Below are 16,048 nucleotides of genomic sequence, written 5' to 3'. Positions count from 1 at the left end.
CTATTGATTGAAAAGCTTTCCAAAGTGTTTTTCATCTCTTGTGACTACAGAAGGATAATAGCGGCTGGTGTGCAGCCGGGTGCAGATGGTACAGCTGACCACCATGGAGGGGAGAGAGGACAAGTCAATAGAGGAGGGAAATACGTACCCCTGGCAGTGTCTTCTGTTCATGGAGGGCGTTTTGGGCCTTAATGGCTGACTCACGGGCGCAGTAGGTGAGGAATGCACAACCTGAAACAAAAGGAATAGAAAAAAAACTGTGATCAGAGTAAGACAAGGGATTCATATACGTAATTAAGCATAACAGGGACAGAGACTTGAATTTCAAATAGTAAACCTATAAGAAAAAAATGGGTTCTTTTTTTTTAAGTCAGATTTTTTATTATTTGAAACATACAGCAAACATTTTTGGATTAAACAAAAGAAAAAAAACAAAATCTCATTGGAAATGTAAAAGTAGGAAAAAAGGAAGAAAAAAAAGAGAGAGACATGAACAGAAAAATTCTTAAAGCAAATGTCAGGTAAGTCCAGGATCCCTCTCCCTATTGCCATGTCCTGCCCAAGCCTTCTTGCAAGCCGTGCCATTGTCCTCCTAATCCCAAACAGCTCTGACAGCAAAGCAGGCAAAAGAAACAAGAGAGTGGAGAAATATTCAGAGAGACAGAATGGAAAAAGAAGGTTGAAGGAGACAAGCTCAGAAATGCAGGAGAATAGAGGGGGCGATCAGAAGATATGTGAAACTTGGAGGGGAATTCCCAACTACAATATGTCAAACGCACTGCCATGTTCACATCCACACGCAATTGTAGACATTGTTGGGATCCTAGTATCCACAACCCAACATGACAGACATAGGTATATGCAGTGATTTAAGAGGGTCTACCACAGGTCTAATTAAACACTAGATAAGGCAATTAAGTGGAAAACATGCAGATAAAGAAAAAATGTCTATCTGTTCTCAATCAGCAAATTAACAAAAACATAAACATTAAAATATTAAAATCCTCTGTAGCCAACAGTTCCTTTTTGAGAAAAGGGGACATCTTGACGCACTTCACAAAAACAATTCATACAGTTAGATTGGTTAAAATTTGTCTGACAACGGAAATCCATCTGAATGAATCAAGTCGTTGACTTTTCAGGATTTTTTGCTTCCTGGATGAGCATGTGGGGAACATAGTGTTGGTCAGAAATTCAGATTGTGGTGGAGCTCCTTACACATTAGCCAGAATGTGTCTGTTTTAGGGCTGCAACTAAAGATTAATTATTAATCTGTTGATTCTTTTTTCGATTAATCAATTAATATTTGGATAGCCAAAAGTTCTTTAAAGAAGATATTTACTAAATTAAACCAGGTGAAACTAATAGTCTTCCACTTTAGGAGTTCTGGTGAGCGTATTGACGGACAAAAATGTTTTCTTTTAGGGATGCACAATATAATCAGCCCCCTATCGGTAACGGCCTGTATCGGCCTCAAAACTGAATATCGGACATCGGCCACCCCACCGATATTTAACCCGATATTTGATCAGCTTCTGAGTTTCTAAAGTCTAAAAAAATAAAAAAAAACTACTTCTTTTTCTTCCTCAAAAACTTCTTTTTTACAGACTTAAAATCTTCTAAAGACGAGGGAAAAAATATTGATACATTAAAATATCACAATATCTTCATATGCTGATATATTGCCATTTAAAAACACCATATCAATCTCTTTTACTAATGAAATATTGCTATATGTCATCGTTATGCTACGAAATCCCCCGAAAATTCACAAAATTTTGCCATATTTTAATATGTTGATATATTGACGTGGTATCAATCTATTTTACTAACAAAATCTCACAAGAATTTGCAAAAAATCATGAGAGTTTGTAACAGAATGATGAAATTTCACGAGATTTTGAAAGTAAAATAGATCGATACCGCGTTTTTAAAAATCTATTTGATATCAGCATATGAAAACATATTTGAGTATATTATTTTTTAAAGTGTCAGAAATGGATAATAAAACTGCTATTTTCAATGACTACTTATTTTTATAAAAAATATCGGTATCGGTTATTGGCTACATGAGTTTTAAAATATCGGCATATCGGATATCGGCCAAAATTGCAATATCGTGCATCCCTATTTTCTTTATCTTGCAATGCAAAATGTTTACATATTTTTTGTACAATTTTGGTAAAATAAAAATAAAAAACTTTTTAAAGTGGGTTGCTCTGTCAGCAAAAGAAATGTTTTAGAGTCTCTTTACTCTAGTTAACAATTAACTGAGTACTGTGACAAAGTGTGAGGAATACACATACATTCTGTGTCAACATTTAAACACAGCTGAACAACCTGTCCTTAATGGTTGATTTAATTATGCTGTAGTCTTATGAAATGAAAGAACACCAAAGGTTCTTGACCCAGAGGCATGACTGGTTATCAGCTGATTTGGCCCCATAGAGCTTTGCTCTCAGTCCCGCTGGACTTAAACCATCTCTGTTCATCACAGGTGTTAAACAAGGGGAGGTCAGTTTGCATAACTCTGAATATTATTAACTTCTAAAATTATTATATTTATCAAAGATCCAAAATAATTGATGAAATACTATGAAACATTAAAACAACATAACCTATAGCTTAAACACAACCATAGATAGGTGTATTGCTTCACCACATTATCGGGGGCGTTTTTGCTGAATTTGAGAATAAAGATGGCCAAAAAAGAGATGGATGATTGGAAGCGAACTTTGAGGCACAGCTGTAACTTAAAAATGAAGATTGCTTGGTTTATATACAGTCCAAACAATGCTTTAAAGGTAAGATGCTTTGTCTTGGAGTGGTCATAAAATTCACTCGAGTATAATCCCTATCCTAGTGCCGCCAATTAGGAAATACCTAACAGATGATTTCTTTAACTGTATCATTCTGTCACTGCTGTGATATAAAGTATTAACTGTTTTGAAAAACCACAAAATTCAAAGCATTTTTCATATAAAGTGCTAGTGCTTTTAATCCAAATAATCTGTTTCATCCCAGTTTTGAATGAGATCAAATCATGAATACTACAGTTTCAGTCACATAGAAAAGTGACACTTGAATTTGCTTCCTCTCAGTTTTTGTATATTGCCTCTGATGTGGATTTAAATGGACTAAATGATGTTAAAATTTACTCAGACACCTATTATTGGAAAAACTGAAAAATTTCCAAATTTAAGGAATCGTACATCTAACCTTAAGCAGAGAAGAGCCTGAAAGTTATTACATTGGATATTGCTGCACACTTAATACATCAAAACGAGAAAAAGTAAAAAAAAAAATTTAAAAAAAAAAGAGAGAGCAACAAAGGCAAAAAAAAAAAAATAGGGGAGAAGGCAGACGGAGTACTGAGGCAATCATTTCGCCCTGACTATCCGGATAAATAGATTTGCTTGTGTTCTATTAATGAGGTTCATATGGGTCAGCATGCATCATATTTCTGCCACTCTGAAGATGGTTTATTAGCAGCCCTTGCATTCTGGATCTCATTTCATCAACCAAATGTATTCAGTGGGTGGTGATGTATTAAGCGTCTTTACACGGACAATATTCCACTCCATTTTTCTTCCCTCATACAAGATCGCCTTTATTCATCCATGAACCATATTTTTGTGCCTTAACTGTGTGGCTGTGTCTCTAATGTAGCGTTGACAGGAATGCCTTAAAGAATCGTTGTTTCATGACTGTCTCAGAGCTTTTTCTTTTATTTATTCAAAGACTTTTGTCTAGGTTTCGTCTCTGAGCCCCAAACATAGGGATTACGAATTAAATAGGAATTTGTTTATTTTATGAAGAGTCTGTACCCTACTAAGTATGAAAGAGGCATTGGAGGAGTCCTTTAGGGGTCAGGACCTGACCTTGAGGTCGCCCACTTTCACCCAACAGCCCTAACCTAACGATTTTTAATGGCTAAGTAAATCACCAAAATAACCACAGAGCTGTTGAAAGAACGTCACTCTTCTGTATCAGAATGTTGAAAAAAGAAAAACACAAAGATGAAGAAAGCTGCAGTTTTGGGTTTGTTTGTTTCTTTAATCAGCAGGGGTAAAATGGAATGGCTCTATCAGGGCTCTTGGTTTTCCTCTTTCTCTTCTGGTCTCTCTGGGCTTGTTGTTGTTGACAAATGGTGGCCCTATCTTTGAATACAAAACGAGTATTTTGCATTACAATCAGAAAAGACGATTTATTTGTTAATGTGTAATGCATAGGGCTTGCCGAATAAATTAATAACAAGCACAACACTGGAAAACAAAAGAGAAACATGAACTCCATTTAAATGTGATTCTGTGCTCTTTAATGTATGGCTTAATAAGAATTTGCAGGCCACAGGCAAAAAGGCTTTAACAACTCCATAATTGGAATCCAAACACGTACAAATTGCCAGTGCTGCATTGCATACCAAATGTGAAAAAGTGTGCTTGGGTGGGGGTGGCGTGGGGGTGGGCATGATGAAATTGTTTGAAACACAACAAAAAGCCACTGTAATCAAAGCCTGCTGACACAGCAATGGGGGAAGCCCTCCCACTGTGAGGAGATGATCCTCTGCATCATCTGACAGAAACTTAACATAGCTTTATCTCACACATCGATTTCATCTCTGAAGAAAAAAAAAATCTTTGCAGTCTTTACCTCCTCTGTGCTCTCCACGCTCGCCTCTTATCCCCTATTGCAACTCCAGGTTGGGTACGGAGAAATCGTCTAAATCTCACCATCTTAACTGTTTAATTGGCATGTAATTAAGAGTGTCGGCTGCTAGATGGAGTGAGTCCTCTTCCCTCATGCAAATCGTTCCATATGTGGTCTCTATAATACAGCCTTCTCTATTTTGTTCCCAAAAGAGTCAATTGTCACTGGATATTTAAACATTTTCCCAAATGAGTAATAGAAAACTTAAACTTGTTAAGAATAAATTCTCACCTCTGCTTCCTACAGATATATTGTCATTTAGTTCCTTTCAAATCCATAAACATGTTTTCAATCATGCTACTCAGAGCATGTTAATTCGAATACCAATTAAATTTTATTTCTCATGTTGTATGTTGTTCATTTAGTCGTGTCTCTTACTTCTTTTTTTTTTTTTTTTTATATTTAACCTACTAGAATCTCTGTGCAACCATTTGCTTCTCATTTTGCTGCTAGTAAAGCTAGATTTGACCCATAAGGGAAACAATGGACATTGCTATGCTCTTACTATTCTGTTCTGTTCTATTTTATTCTTTTTTTAAATATTTCTTCTTCTTCTTCTTGAAAAAGATTTGTTTTATGCTCATGGCGTTAAACATTGACATTTTTTGGTTGTTTTTTTAGTTATAAATGGTCCTTGCAATTGTATTTAACTACACAATATTGTCTCTAAAAATTATCTGACCGCATTTCTATCCAAATTTTAGTTGGCTAATGTAAAATGTACAACAAATTAAAAGCCCTAACAAAACTAAAATAATAACTGAAGTATTCTGTTGTACGTAGATATTTTGTATGGTTCTCATTCCCTGGCCTTATTAAGAGCAACATCCAGTGGAATATTTCATTAGTAGACTAGATTTTCATATCATAATTTATCTTATTTTTAAGTGTTTTTCCCCTGCTTCTTTCATCTTGTTGTGTAATAATTGAAATTTCTCACTTGTGGGGCTAAAAAAAGTTTATCTTATCTTAAACGATATGCGCTCAACGTGAGCAATAGAGTTGCTAAACAGCAAGACATGAAACAACATCAAACTAAATCAAATCAGCTTTAGTTGCTGTTTGCCTAGAGAAATGATGCTAAAAAAAACAATAATGAATTTTCAACTTTAAACAAGCAATAAGATAAATGTAGACCAAATCAACACTATATTTTAATACAACTTTCTATCAAGCTGAATAACTGAACACAAGAGGAAATTTACTTCTAATTATACTAATAATAATAAAATCATGATCGATTTCTGAAATTCTGACTGACTACACATTATGTTGCTTTTAAAATAACCTATTATACCCTTTAATGCATTAATATGTTTTCTTTTTTTTGTTTATTCATCCATACAATATAAGATCATTTTTAACCTTGACCTCAACATTTACATTTATAATAAGAGACAGGTCACTCAAGTTGCTGTCAGTGTAAAGACTCAGGGGAATTACGCAGAATATACAGAGCAGAGACAAAAAACAGATCAGGCTACTTACTTGAATTAAATATCCCAAAATCTAAGAACCAGTTATCTGCTTCAGTTTTGGATTATTTGTCAAGCGGTGCCCTGAATCATGTTGGGCAGCGTGCAAGCTCGGATTAACAAATAATACTAATTGTCTTAGCTGGGCTTTCAATTACTTGCATCACATAACACTAACGTTGGATCCATTGCTGGTCAAAGTTCAACAATGAACCCACAGGGTTACTTTGTACAAAATCAAAGCAACACAGCAACAGAATTTTTAAAAGAAAGTTACACCAACAACAGAAACCACATCTGAGTTGATGATGTAACCAATCCAGAAAGAGAAAAGCTTGATCTGAGCTTCTGCTTCTGTTCTGAAAGTGCTATCCACCTGGGAAACACAAGGACATTTAAATCCTCATTTTGTCCCTCTCCTTATCTGACCACTTCTTTGTCCAAGACCATTTCTTTTCTACTTCTTTTCTTGGCAACAATGAGTCCTGATTGTCTTTAGTTGAACGTTTTGGTCCGCAGAATGCACTGTCTGCCATTTGGCTCCTATGCTACACTAGCTGGGCGGCAGCTGTTCGCATGCACATACGGGCACGTATACTCTCACACGGCCGGCCCGGCTGTGTAAACAAGAGACTGGAAAACAACACAGAGAGATTTAAAAAGATCCCGTTAGTGCTTTGCAAAACTTTTTTTTTTATTCATTTATCTAAAATAATTAAATTTTGTTAAAAGCTCCTTTAAATTATCTTAAATTCTTTACAATAGCTGTATGTTCTACATATGTAAAGATACTTTTAAAAAATTGAACTACTTATAACCACAATCAATTTGGACAACATATTAGTAATATTAAAATTCCACTGTCATGCTTTGCTATGACATTAAGCACAGAGAGCAGTTATGTTTCACAGCCAGCTCCTTCCTGCCATTTGCAACCAACTCTTTAAGAAAATGTCTCAAAAGCATCTGTTTCTGAATTTACCCTCTTTGCCTACAATAAGATGTTATCCTACACCTACTTCAGAACATGTCCTGATTTCTCGCTCTTGCTGTTTGTGCAAAAATATGTCAATAGCAAACCATTTAATCCTAAGACATTCTGATCTTCAATTGCAAAGTAAGTTTAAACATTAAGTATGTTGCAGAGGTAGAAATGGTGACATATCGTACGAGCTTACATGATAGTAAATAATGGTTATGTATTTAAACTGTTGCTGTATTTTTTTATCGTCAGCTGTTACTTTAACTTGATTATGACTACATTTATCACCTCTGCCAAGGAGGTTATGTTTTTAGGGGAGTTTATGTATGTCTGTTTGTCTGGTTACAGGATAACTTCAAAAGTTCTGGATGCATTTTAATGAACTTTTAAACAGAGGTGACTTTTAATCCATTAAATTTTGGTGATGATTCAGATCATAGTCTACAGGATTTATTTTTTTAAAGATTTTCTAACAGTGTGTGATAGGGATATTTAGCCAAAAAAGCAGTTCCCCACTAAACCAGAGGGTGGCAGTAGTGACTATTGACAGCCTCAGCATCCGAATAAAAAAGATCGGAGGTATTTTACTGAATACAAGGGAATGTTGTTGGTTTGTTAGCAGGATCAATTGAAAACCTTATGAACAGAATTTATGGACATTTTTTTTTACCAGAGGTGTGCCTCATGTCAAAAAGCAATTCAAATTTGGTAATGATCCAGATCACATGCGAGTTTAAGCTATAGGTGTAAGCCACAATATGGGGCGAAATTTTCTGCTTAGCGGATGTCTACACTATATCACTGCTTTTCTAGTTATAGATGAAACCCGTACCGTATGCACACAAAATACCTTTGCAACAGCAAAAGTATTTGGCTGAAAAGTGACATCTGTCCCAAACCATGGGGTGCCTTGTTTATCTTGAACCCTATTCTACATTTACTTGGACTTATCTGGCGTCTAGGTCTAAATCAAAAACATTTTTGGTGATAAACTGTGCAAATAGATTTCTGATGGTGCTGTCTACATGTACAGTACCTGGCATTATTTTTATAATTAATTGCAAATTTTTTCAACCCTGCCTTTGTGTCTTAAACCTTTACCCTGTTTGGTGCCCTCCACTGGCTAGAAAAGGTTCAGTGGATCTGACGTGTGCTGTGGCTTAGCCAGGGAAGAGATGCAATAAAGAACTGACATCAGCAACTCCTCCAGCAGTGATTTACTTAGGGTCTACAATAAATGTTATATTTGGAAATAAAAATAAATAATGGTTGTCTCCATTTTAAAGACTAATAAAAAAGTAAATTAATTGAAATTGAATAAAGTCATCTGTCCAGTCTACTACAATGATTTGACATTAGTTTTGTGTCAATCAGTAAACGGACATAAAAGTTATTGGAAAAAACCTTAATTTTGAAGAGAAGAATTTTAAAAAACTATGAAACGCATTAAATTGGACAATATTTGTCTACGCTAAAATGATTATTTGGCATTAATGTATAACATGAAATGAAAGTTATTATTTCCTGTTTTTTAATTGTATTTGCTTCATATATTTATTGTGGGTCCTCACATATTAAGGAGGAGGAACCAGCCACACAGAATCACTGAGCCTCTGGGTTTAAACCAGCAGAACTCATGGCTGATGGCCGCCTCCACAGAACCTTCCTCTCTTTAACCTACATTTCTTCTGTCTCTGCAACAGATAGGGGAGAGATATTCAACCACTTCTTCTCAAAAAGATCATCACTGGGATTGTTCTCCTCACCATGTTTGTGCCTCTGTCAATCCCAGCCAAGACAGTTCCCAACCTTTAACCCCCTGTCCTCTGCGTAGCCTTTTATTGGGAGGATTTTAAAATTTTATATCTGGACGCAAGTGTGTCTGGTGTATCTGGAGGAACACGAGTTGTAAACACCTCTAGAGCAGTGAGAATATATGATGAACATCTGACTGATAGCCACACTTGAACATAGATCACTTTTTAAAGCTCAGTGTGCATAAGGCGGTGCACTGGTTTTGTCCAAACAAGGATTATAATTAATTAAATTGGTCCTAAGGATCAAAAACATCTACTGGATCTGACAATAAACCACTTTATTTAGAGAGATAATTCACAAGATAAGTTTCATTCATTTCTTTTTCTACATGCGTATACCAACAGTTTTCTTTGCTTTTTAACCCTAAAAATTCAAAATCTTTACTTGAAGCTGACATTTTATTAACCCTGTAATACCTTTTTCTAAGATGCTTCTGTATGTTGCTGTACAATAAAATTTTAGCAATTTGTTGTTGTCCATATTCTTTAGTTATGAATGTACCTGTAAGTTTCTTTTTTGTCTGCCACACCCAAACTTGCGCAGTGTGTATAGGGGTATTCATTCTATTCTATTCTATTCTATTCTATTCTATTCTATTCTATTCTATTCTATTCTATTCTATTCTATACTACAGCAGAAGTTGACTTCTCACATTGATCCCTGTCATTCCTCTGAGAACAATATTTCCTGTTCTGGCCAAATGGGCACATAATGATGGTATAATAAAATCTGTAGCCTAAACCTTAATTAAAATATATGTTCATCCTAAAGGAAGCCTAAGACCTAGACTTTGTTGTCATTTTGTATACACAAGGTGTTTACAAAACTAAATTTAATTTAGTACAGCTCTCAGCTCTCTAAATGCACATTTCCTTTCCATAAAGTGCAGCAGTGATCAAATGTAAAACAGTGTGGGAGAAGGAAAAAAAAACATGGTGCCAGACTTTCCTCTAAAAACATCTGTTGATCATGAATTCAAAACCATTCTTCTACCAACCCTTCAATAAGTTAGTTTATCCCTTTATCTGCTGCATCGGGCTTCCTTCATTTCTCTTCTATGGGGACCCCTTCCATTATAACATCACCTTGAGCAGTAAGCTAGGAGACTGTGAATTCTACAGAGGACCAAGCAGCATCAATGTATATCATCAGGATAAGAAATAGTCCCCTCACTCTCCGTGGTATTCTCTCTGACCCCTAAGTCGAAGACCTCATCCATTGATTTGTTGCGACTCACTCTCATAGACTATACTATCCTATGAGAATCAGTCAAACAGATCCATAAGGAGAACATCGCCAAACGAGTCACTGTGTCTGTATGAGTGTATTTACAGAATATACTGCATATCTGTGTTAAGCATAAAATGTTTGGTGACATGCAAATATAAAAAAGCCTCTGTGCATGTTAAAGGTATAATGGAGGATGTTCTTTTAATGGGTGGATTATCAAAATATTTCATCCTCCTAATTGTCAATCATTCCGGTGATATGTTTACGTAAGGCCGTCCTACGTGCTTATCCCCAATTTAGGGGAATAAATTGCAAATCTTCTTTTGAAAAGTAAGTTTTTATGAGCAATGCTAACAGAAACATTTAAACAGAGCGTGGACGAGGAGAAATGGGCTAGTGCATGCTCTTGCACGCTTTTAATAGGCCTTCCCTCTCGGGAAGAGGTACTGGGGTTGTGCGAGTGCATTTTTTTCTAAAGTTAAGAGGGTGGAACTTTACGAAAATTAAAGAAAATCCTCCCCTATACCTTTAAGGGCAATTTCAGGGGTAAAAAAGTAATAATTCTCATTCAACATGTAGAAAACCTTTTGCCACTTTAAATCTACTGTATGGTTCTAAGGTTAAATACTTCCGCCTGGACACAAGTGGTACTTCATAGCCCAGCTGTAAAGAAACTGATATGTACTTATAAGCTTATAAAGACTGAGAAGTATTTTAATTGTACACTTTATGATAGAAAATATAGTTGTTTAACAGCTGAGGCTGGTAATATCCAGTCTCACTGCAAATTTCCCATCCTCAACTCAGTTAAACCTTCTTTAATATGTTCCTTGATCGTACTTATGATGCGGCAGTCTTCCACCCTTCCGTAGCTTTACACTAAGTGATTGCCCGATCTATAAAGACATCCAAGGAACTGCATTCTGGACGAGCAGGCTAATTGACACTGTTAATGGATGGAGTTTCTTGAGGCTGTAAATAATGTGTAGATTCACACTTACTGCCTCCCGTTGTGTTACTTCTGGGAGGTCAACAAGAGTTTACCTGCCAAGTGCCGTCTCTCCAAGCCGTTGTTCCTCCCTCCCTCCAAGGCTGCCCCAGCCGAGGGATTTACAGAAATCAATAAAAGTTTCTTTAAGCCCTTGCCTGATTCAAAGTCAGAAAGCTACACCTCCTCCACTTTATGAACTGCAACAACCACTTACAATAACAAACAGGATTAGGTGTAGGAAATAATAAAAAACACTTTCACCTATCACAATTCAGCTTATGCTATACCCTGTAATGCAACACAGTGAAAGAATATGTCAAAGTGATGTAACATCTGTCCATAATGTTTCTGATTTGCATATAAGACCCAATGTGGCAAATAATTCCCTTTCCCCTAACTAAAGGTGGAAGGCAGTGCAGCCTTTGAGACAGATCAATAGATCTTAGCCAAGCTACAATCAGAGATGACTGACAGCTGCAAAATGACTGCAGACTAAGAGAAGGATCAGGTTCTAAGCCCCTTTGATTTTACAAATTGAAAGTTACCTTAAAAGACACAGCTTCAAAGGCCCAGAAGGTGCTTGGACAGAGCGGCTGAAAGCAGAATAAAGAGGGAAGACATATGTCTTTCCTCCTCATCAATCTGTCGTATGTCTTTCCTCCTTATCTGGGTTTAAAAAACAGCCATCATCAAAAAAGAAGTGGTAAAAAAGGAGAGCTTTGTCTCAGGAGTTTCCATAGGAACTGTTAGAGCTAATTTCTTTTAAGGTCAATATGAATATGAATCAACTGTGATATAGAGCAAATAAGAAGGAGGATCAAAAATAAAGTGAGATAAACACAGCAATCAGTGATTCATTAGAAACTAAGTAAAGGACAAGACCAGTGGACAGAAATGTCATTTGGTGATATAACTTTAAATATTGTATATATGTAGGTAACCACAGAATTGTATGTTTTATCATATGATATATTTTATCATATGTTCTTTACGGTTATGAATATTTATAGACAAAGCAGAGTTAAAAGCACCTTAAAAGGCCCCTAATGCTCTGAAAGCTCAAATAACCATCCTCCTATATAGTACCTTTTGGGTTTTTTTATAAGGTAGCTGATTCTAAATAAGCTTTACAAAATCTGCACTTATGTCAAATGACTAAAAATTAATTATTTCTTTTATCTCCTGATCATAAACATTTGAAACAAAATTCATGAAAACGCGTTTTGCTTGATTGCCAGGAAACAGCTCTTTAGTGACGAAGAAATGTCCAGCACTATATTAGGGCATGCTCAATCTAAAAAATTTTTTTTTTTTTTGCACATTTTGATTTAATCTTTATTAAGATTATGTATCACAGGCCCACTGCAAAAAGAGTCAACTATAAAGCAGCTCAGCAGATAAGGAGGCAGAAAAGGCTACATCTACTCATTTTATTTCTACACCAGCAATCGTATACAGAATGCTTTGTCCTGACAGAGCCACTACCCGAGGGTGTTGTGTGCTCATACTAAAAGAATCCATCCATCCACCCATCCATCCATCCATTCATCCATCTTCTTCCGCTTTATCTGGGGCCGGATCTTGGAGGCAGCAGTCTAAGCAGAGATGCCCAGACTTCCCGATCCACACACGCTTCCTCCAGCTGATCCCGAGGTGACACAAGGCCAGCTCAGAGACATAGTCCCTCCAGCGTGTCCTGGGGCTTCCTCGAGGCCCCAATGGGATATGCCTGGAACACTTCCCAAGGGAGGCAACCAGGAGACATCCGAAACAGATGCCCGAGCCACCTCAGCTGGCTCCTTTCGACATGAAGTAGCAACGGCTCTACTCAAAGAACCTCCCAGGTAACTGAGCTTCTCCCCCAATCTCGAAAGGTGCACCCAGCCACCCTGTGAAGGAAACTCATTTCAGCCGCTTGTATTTGCAATCTTGTCCTTTCGGTCATTACCCAGGTCTCATGACTAGGGTGGGAACGTAGATTGATCTGTAAATCGAGACCTTTGCCCCCTAACTCAGCTCCCTCTTCACCATGACAGTCTGATACAGTGACAGCATCACTGCCGACGCTGCACAGATCCGTCTATTGATCTCACACTCCATCCATCCCTCACTCGTGAACAAGACCCCAAGATACTTTAACACCTCCCCTTAAGACAAGGACTCTCCACAGACCTGAAGAAGGGAGTCTACCTTTCTCTGGTGGACAACTATGTCTTCAGATTTGGAGGTGCTGATCCCCATCCCGGCTGCTTCACACTCGACTGCAAACCGCTCCAGTGCATACTGAAGGTCCTGGTTTGATGAAGCCAACAGAACAACCTCATCTGCAAATAGCAGGGATGGTATCCTGAGGTTCCCAAACCGGACACCCTTCGGTCCCTGGCTACACCTAGAAATTCTGTCCATAAATGTAATGAACAGAACCGATGACAAAGGGCAGCCCGGCGGAGAACAACATGCATAGGAACAGGTCTGATTTATAGCCAGCAATGCAAACCAAGCTCCAGCTGTGGTCATACAGAGAGCAGACAGCCCTTAACAGAGGACCCTTGACCCCCTACTCCCGGAGCAGCCCCCATGAGGGACACGTGCGAAAGCTTTCTCAAGATCTACAATACACATGTGGACTGGTTGGGCGAACTCCCACAAACCCTCAAGCACCAAATGAAGGGTATAGAGCTAGTCCAGTGTGGCACGACTGGGACAAAAACCACATTGTTTCTCCTGGATCAGAGACTCGACTATCGGCCGGATCCTCCTTTCCAGCACCCTGGAGTAGAACCTACCCTGGAGACTGTGGGATGTGAGCCCTCTGTAATTGAAAGCAGACCCTTCAGTCCCCCTTTTTAAAGAGAGGGACCACCACCCAGGTCTGCCAATCCAGGGGTACTGTCCCAGACCTAGGGTTGTCAAAAGTATCGATACTCAAAAAGTTGTATCCGGATACAATACTCATTTTTAAAAGTATCGATACAGTGCTACCACCAGTGGCACCTAAACAGTCATTCATCTTAAGTGCAGAATAAAGGAAAATGCACTTTCTGAACACTGTGTGATTGAATAATTCTGTGCACTTTACAGTTTCACACTTTTTTTTTGTAACAGGTGCAGCTGCTGAGAATTATTTTTGTTTCTTAACTGGTTTGGCTAGTGTCATTGCTATCTGTGCAAAGCATAGCCAAGGAAGGAAAACGTTTTTTACCAAGCTTGCTTAATATTGTGCACAGCAAACAACCTTAAAATATTCTTCTTATTGTTTATTGTATTTATTTATTATATTTTTATTATTAATGAAAATTTCTGTTGAATTTTGGAGTCTTTGTTTCTATCCTTGTGGTATCGAAAATGGTATCGAGTATCGAATATTTTCCTTAGTATCGTTATCGAGGTGAAAAGTTTAGTATCGTGACAACCCTACCCAGACCACTGCGAAAGGCACCAGAGACCTTACGGCCATAGCTAAGGAGGAGAACATGGACCATTCCAACCTCATCTCTCCGACCTCCCTCGGGATATGGGAGAAAAACACAGCACTAACAGAGGGATCCACAAGACTTTCCCAAAAGACCCTCACGCACAGGCCTGCCAAGTCTCACCAGCTTCCTCCCCTTCCAGCGGATTCAGCTTACCACCAGGTGGTGATCGGTTGACAGATTAGGCCCTCTCTTTACCCAGATGTCCGAGACACGCTACCAGAGATCAGATAGTACCTCTCAACCTCCCACACAAGCTCAAATCCCCCCCCCTGGTGATGTTCCAGGTCCCTACAGCCAGAACCTTCCTGCTCAGACTGGGCCCTCAAGGCACCCCACCTCAACCGCCACCCGGTCCTCTCTGCACCTGACCACTAGGGGTGATGGGTCCAAAGAAGGGCAGGCCCACATCGTCCATTCGGGCTGAGCTCGGCCGGTTCCTGTGGGCAAAGGCCCAACCACAAAGCAATCGCATGCGAGCCCCAACCCCAGGCCTGGCTCGAGGGTGGGGCCCCAGCTTCGCCATACCATGTGATGTCACTGTTCTTGGTTTGATTCTGTCCATAAGGGTCTTGTGAGCTGCTCTTAGTCTGACCTGTAACCTAGGACCTTTTTCCATGGGTGACCCTACCAGGGGCATAACGCCCCGCACTAGGATCATTTGGGCACTCAAACAACCCCACCAAGTTAAGGTGGCAGCTCGTGGGGTGATACTAAAATAAATAAAAAAATAAACCTAAAAAGAATCTCCTTTAATGAACAACCATCTCATGAAATTAATTTATTCATAATATATATAAAACATGTGTTATCCATGCATACCAATGTGAATTCCAAAAATATATACCATCCCCTCTTCCAGACTTTTTTATTTATTTATCATATGTCACCGCTGAAGCTGAAGAAGACTAATGATTACCTCTAATGGTGTGACTAACAAGCAGGCACAGGGGTGTTAATTGCATCGACTTAAATTTCCTACAAACCACATTTAGCCCAGAGGACACCAGAAATACAGTTCTCCTAATGAAGATGTGACAAACAATAGATAGACAGACAGACAGACAGACAGACAGACAGACAGACAGACAGACAGACAGACAGACAGACAGACAGACAGGTATTGTATAAAATGTATAAAGCTTAGGAGGACTACAGATTTAAGCCAGGGTTTATTGCTGTAAGAACACAGTGCTACAAACTGCACCAGATCTCAAAGTAAGTTTTTTAATATCTGTTTTATTTGACTTAATAGGTTCATTTATTTAGATTATAGATAGACGGACAGACAGACAGGCAGACAGACATATAGATAAATAGATTACTGAAAAACAGAGAAGATATATGAAACTGCCAACCAATTAATTAC

The 16,048-nt window shown here is 38.1% G+C and overlaps 1 protein-coding gene across 1 annotated transcript in view; it reads right to left on the bottom strand.

The window, feature by feature from the left end:
* Window positions 1–105: 105 nt before the first annotated feature.
* LOC107098381 (CUGBP Elav-like family member 5) overlaps window positions 106–16,048 on the bottom strand; it is a 23,873-nt gene continuing 7,930 nt past the window's right edge. The window contains exon 2 of the mRNA XM_015396032.1: window positions 106–231. Within this exon, the coding sequence (XP_015251518.1) occupies window positions 125–231 (107 nt within the window). The 3' untranslated portion in view covers window positions 106–124. The remainder of the gene's footprint in view (window positions 232–16,048) is intronic.

Source organism: Cyprinodon variegatus, unplaced genomic scaffold (genome assembly GCF_000732505.1).
Source record: "Cyprinodon variegatus isolate N-32 unplaced genomic scaffold, C_variegatus-1.0 Scaffold773, whole genome shotgun sequence".
In the NCBI taxonomy this organism is placed as follows: Eukaryota; Metazoa; Chordata; class Actinopteri; order Cyprinodontiformes; family Cyprinodontidae; genus Cyprinodon; species Cyprinodon variegatus.
The sequence above is the reverse complement of the archived record's forward strand: the minus strand, read 5'-3'. Positions and strand labels throughout refer to the sequence as shown.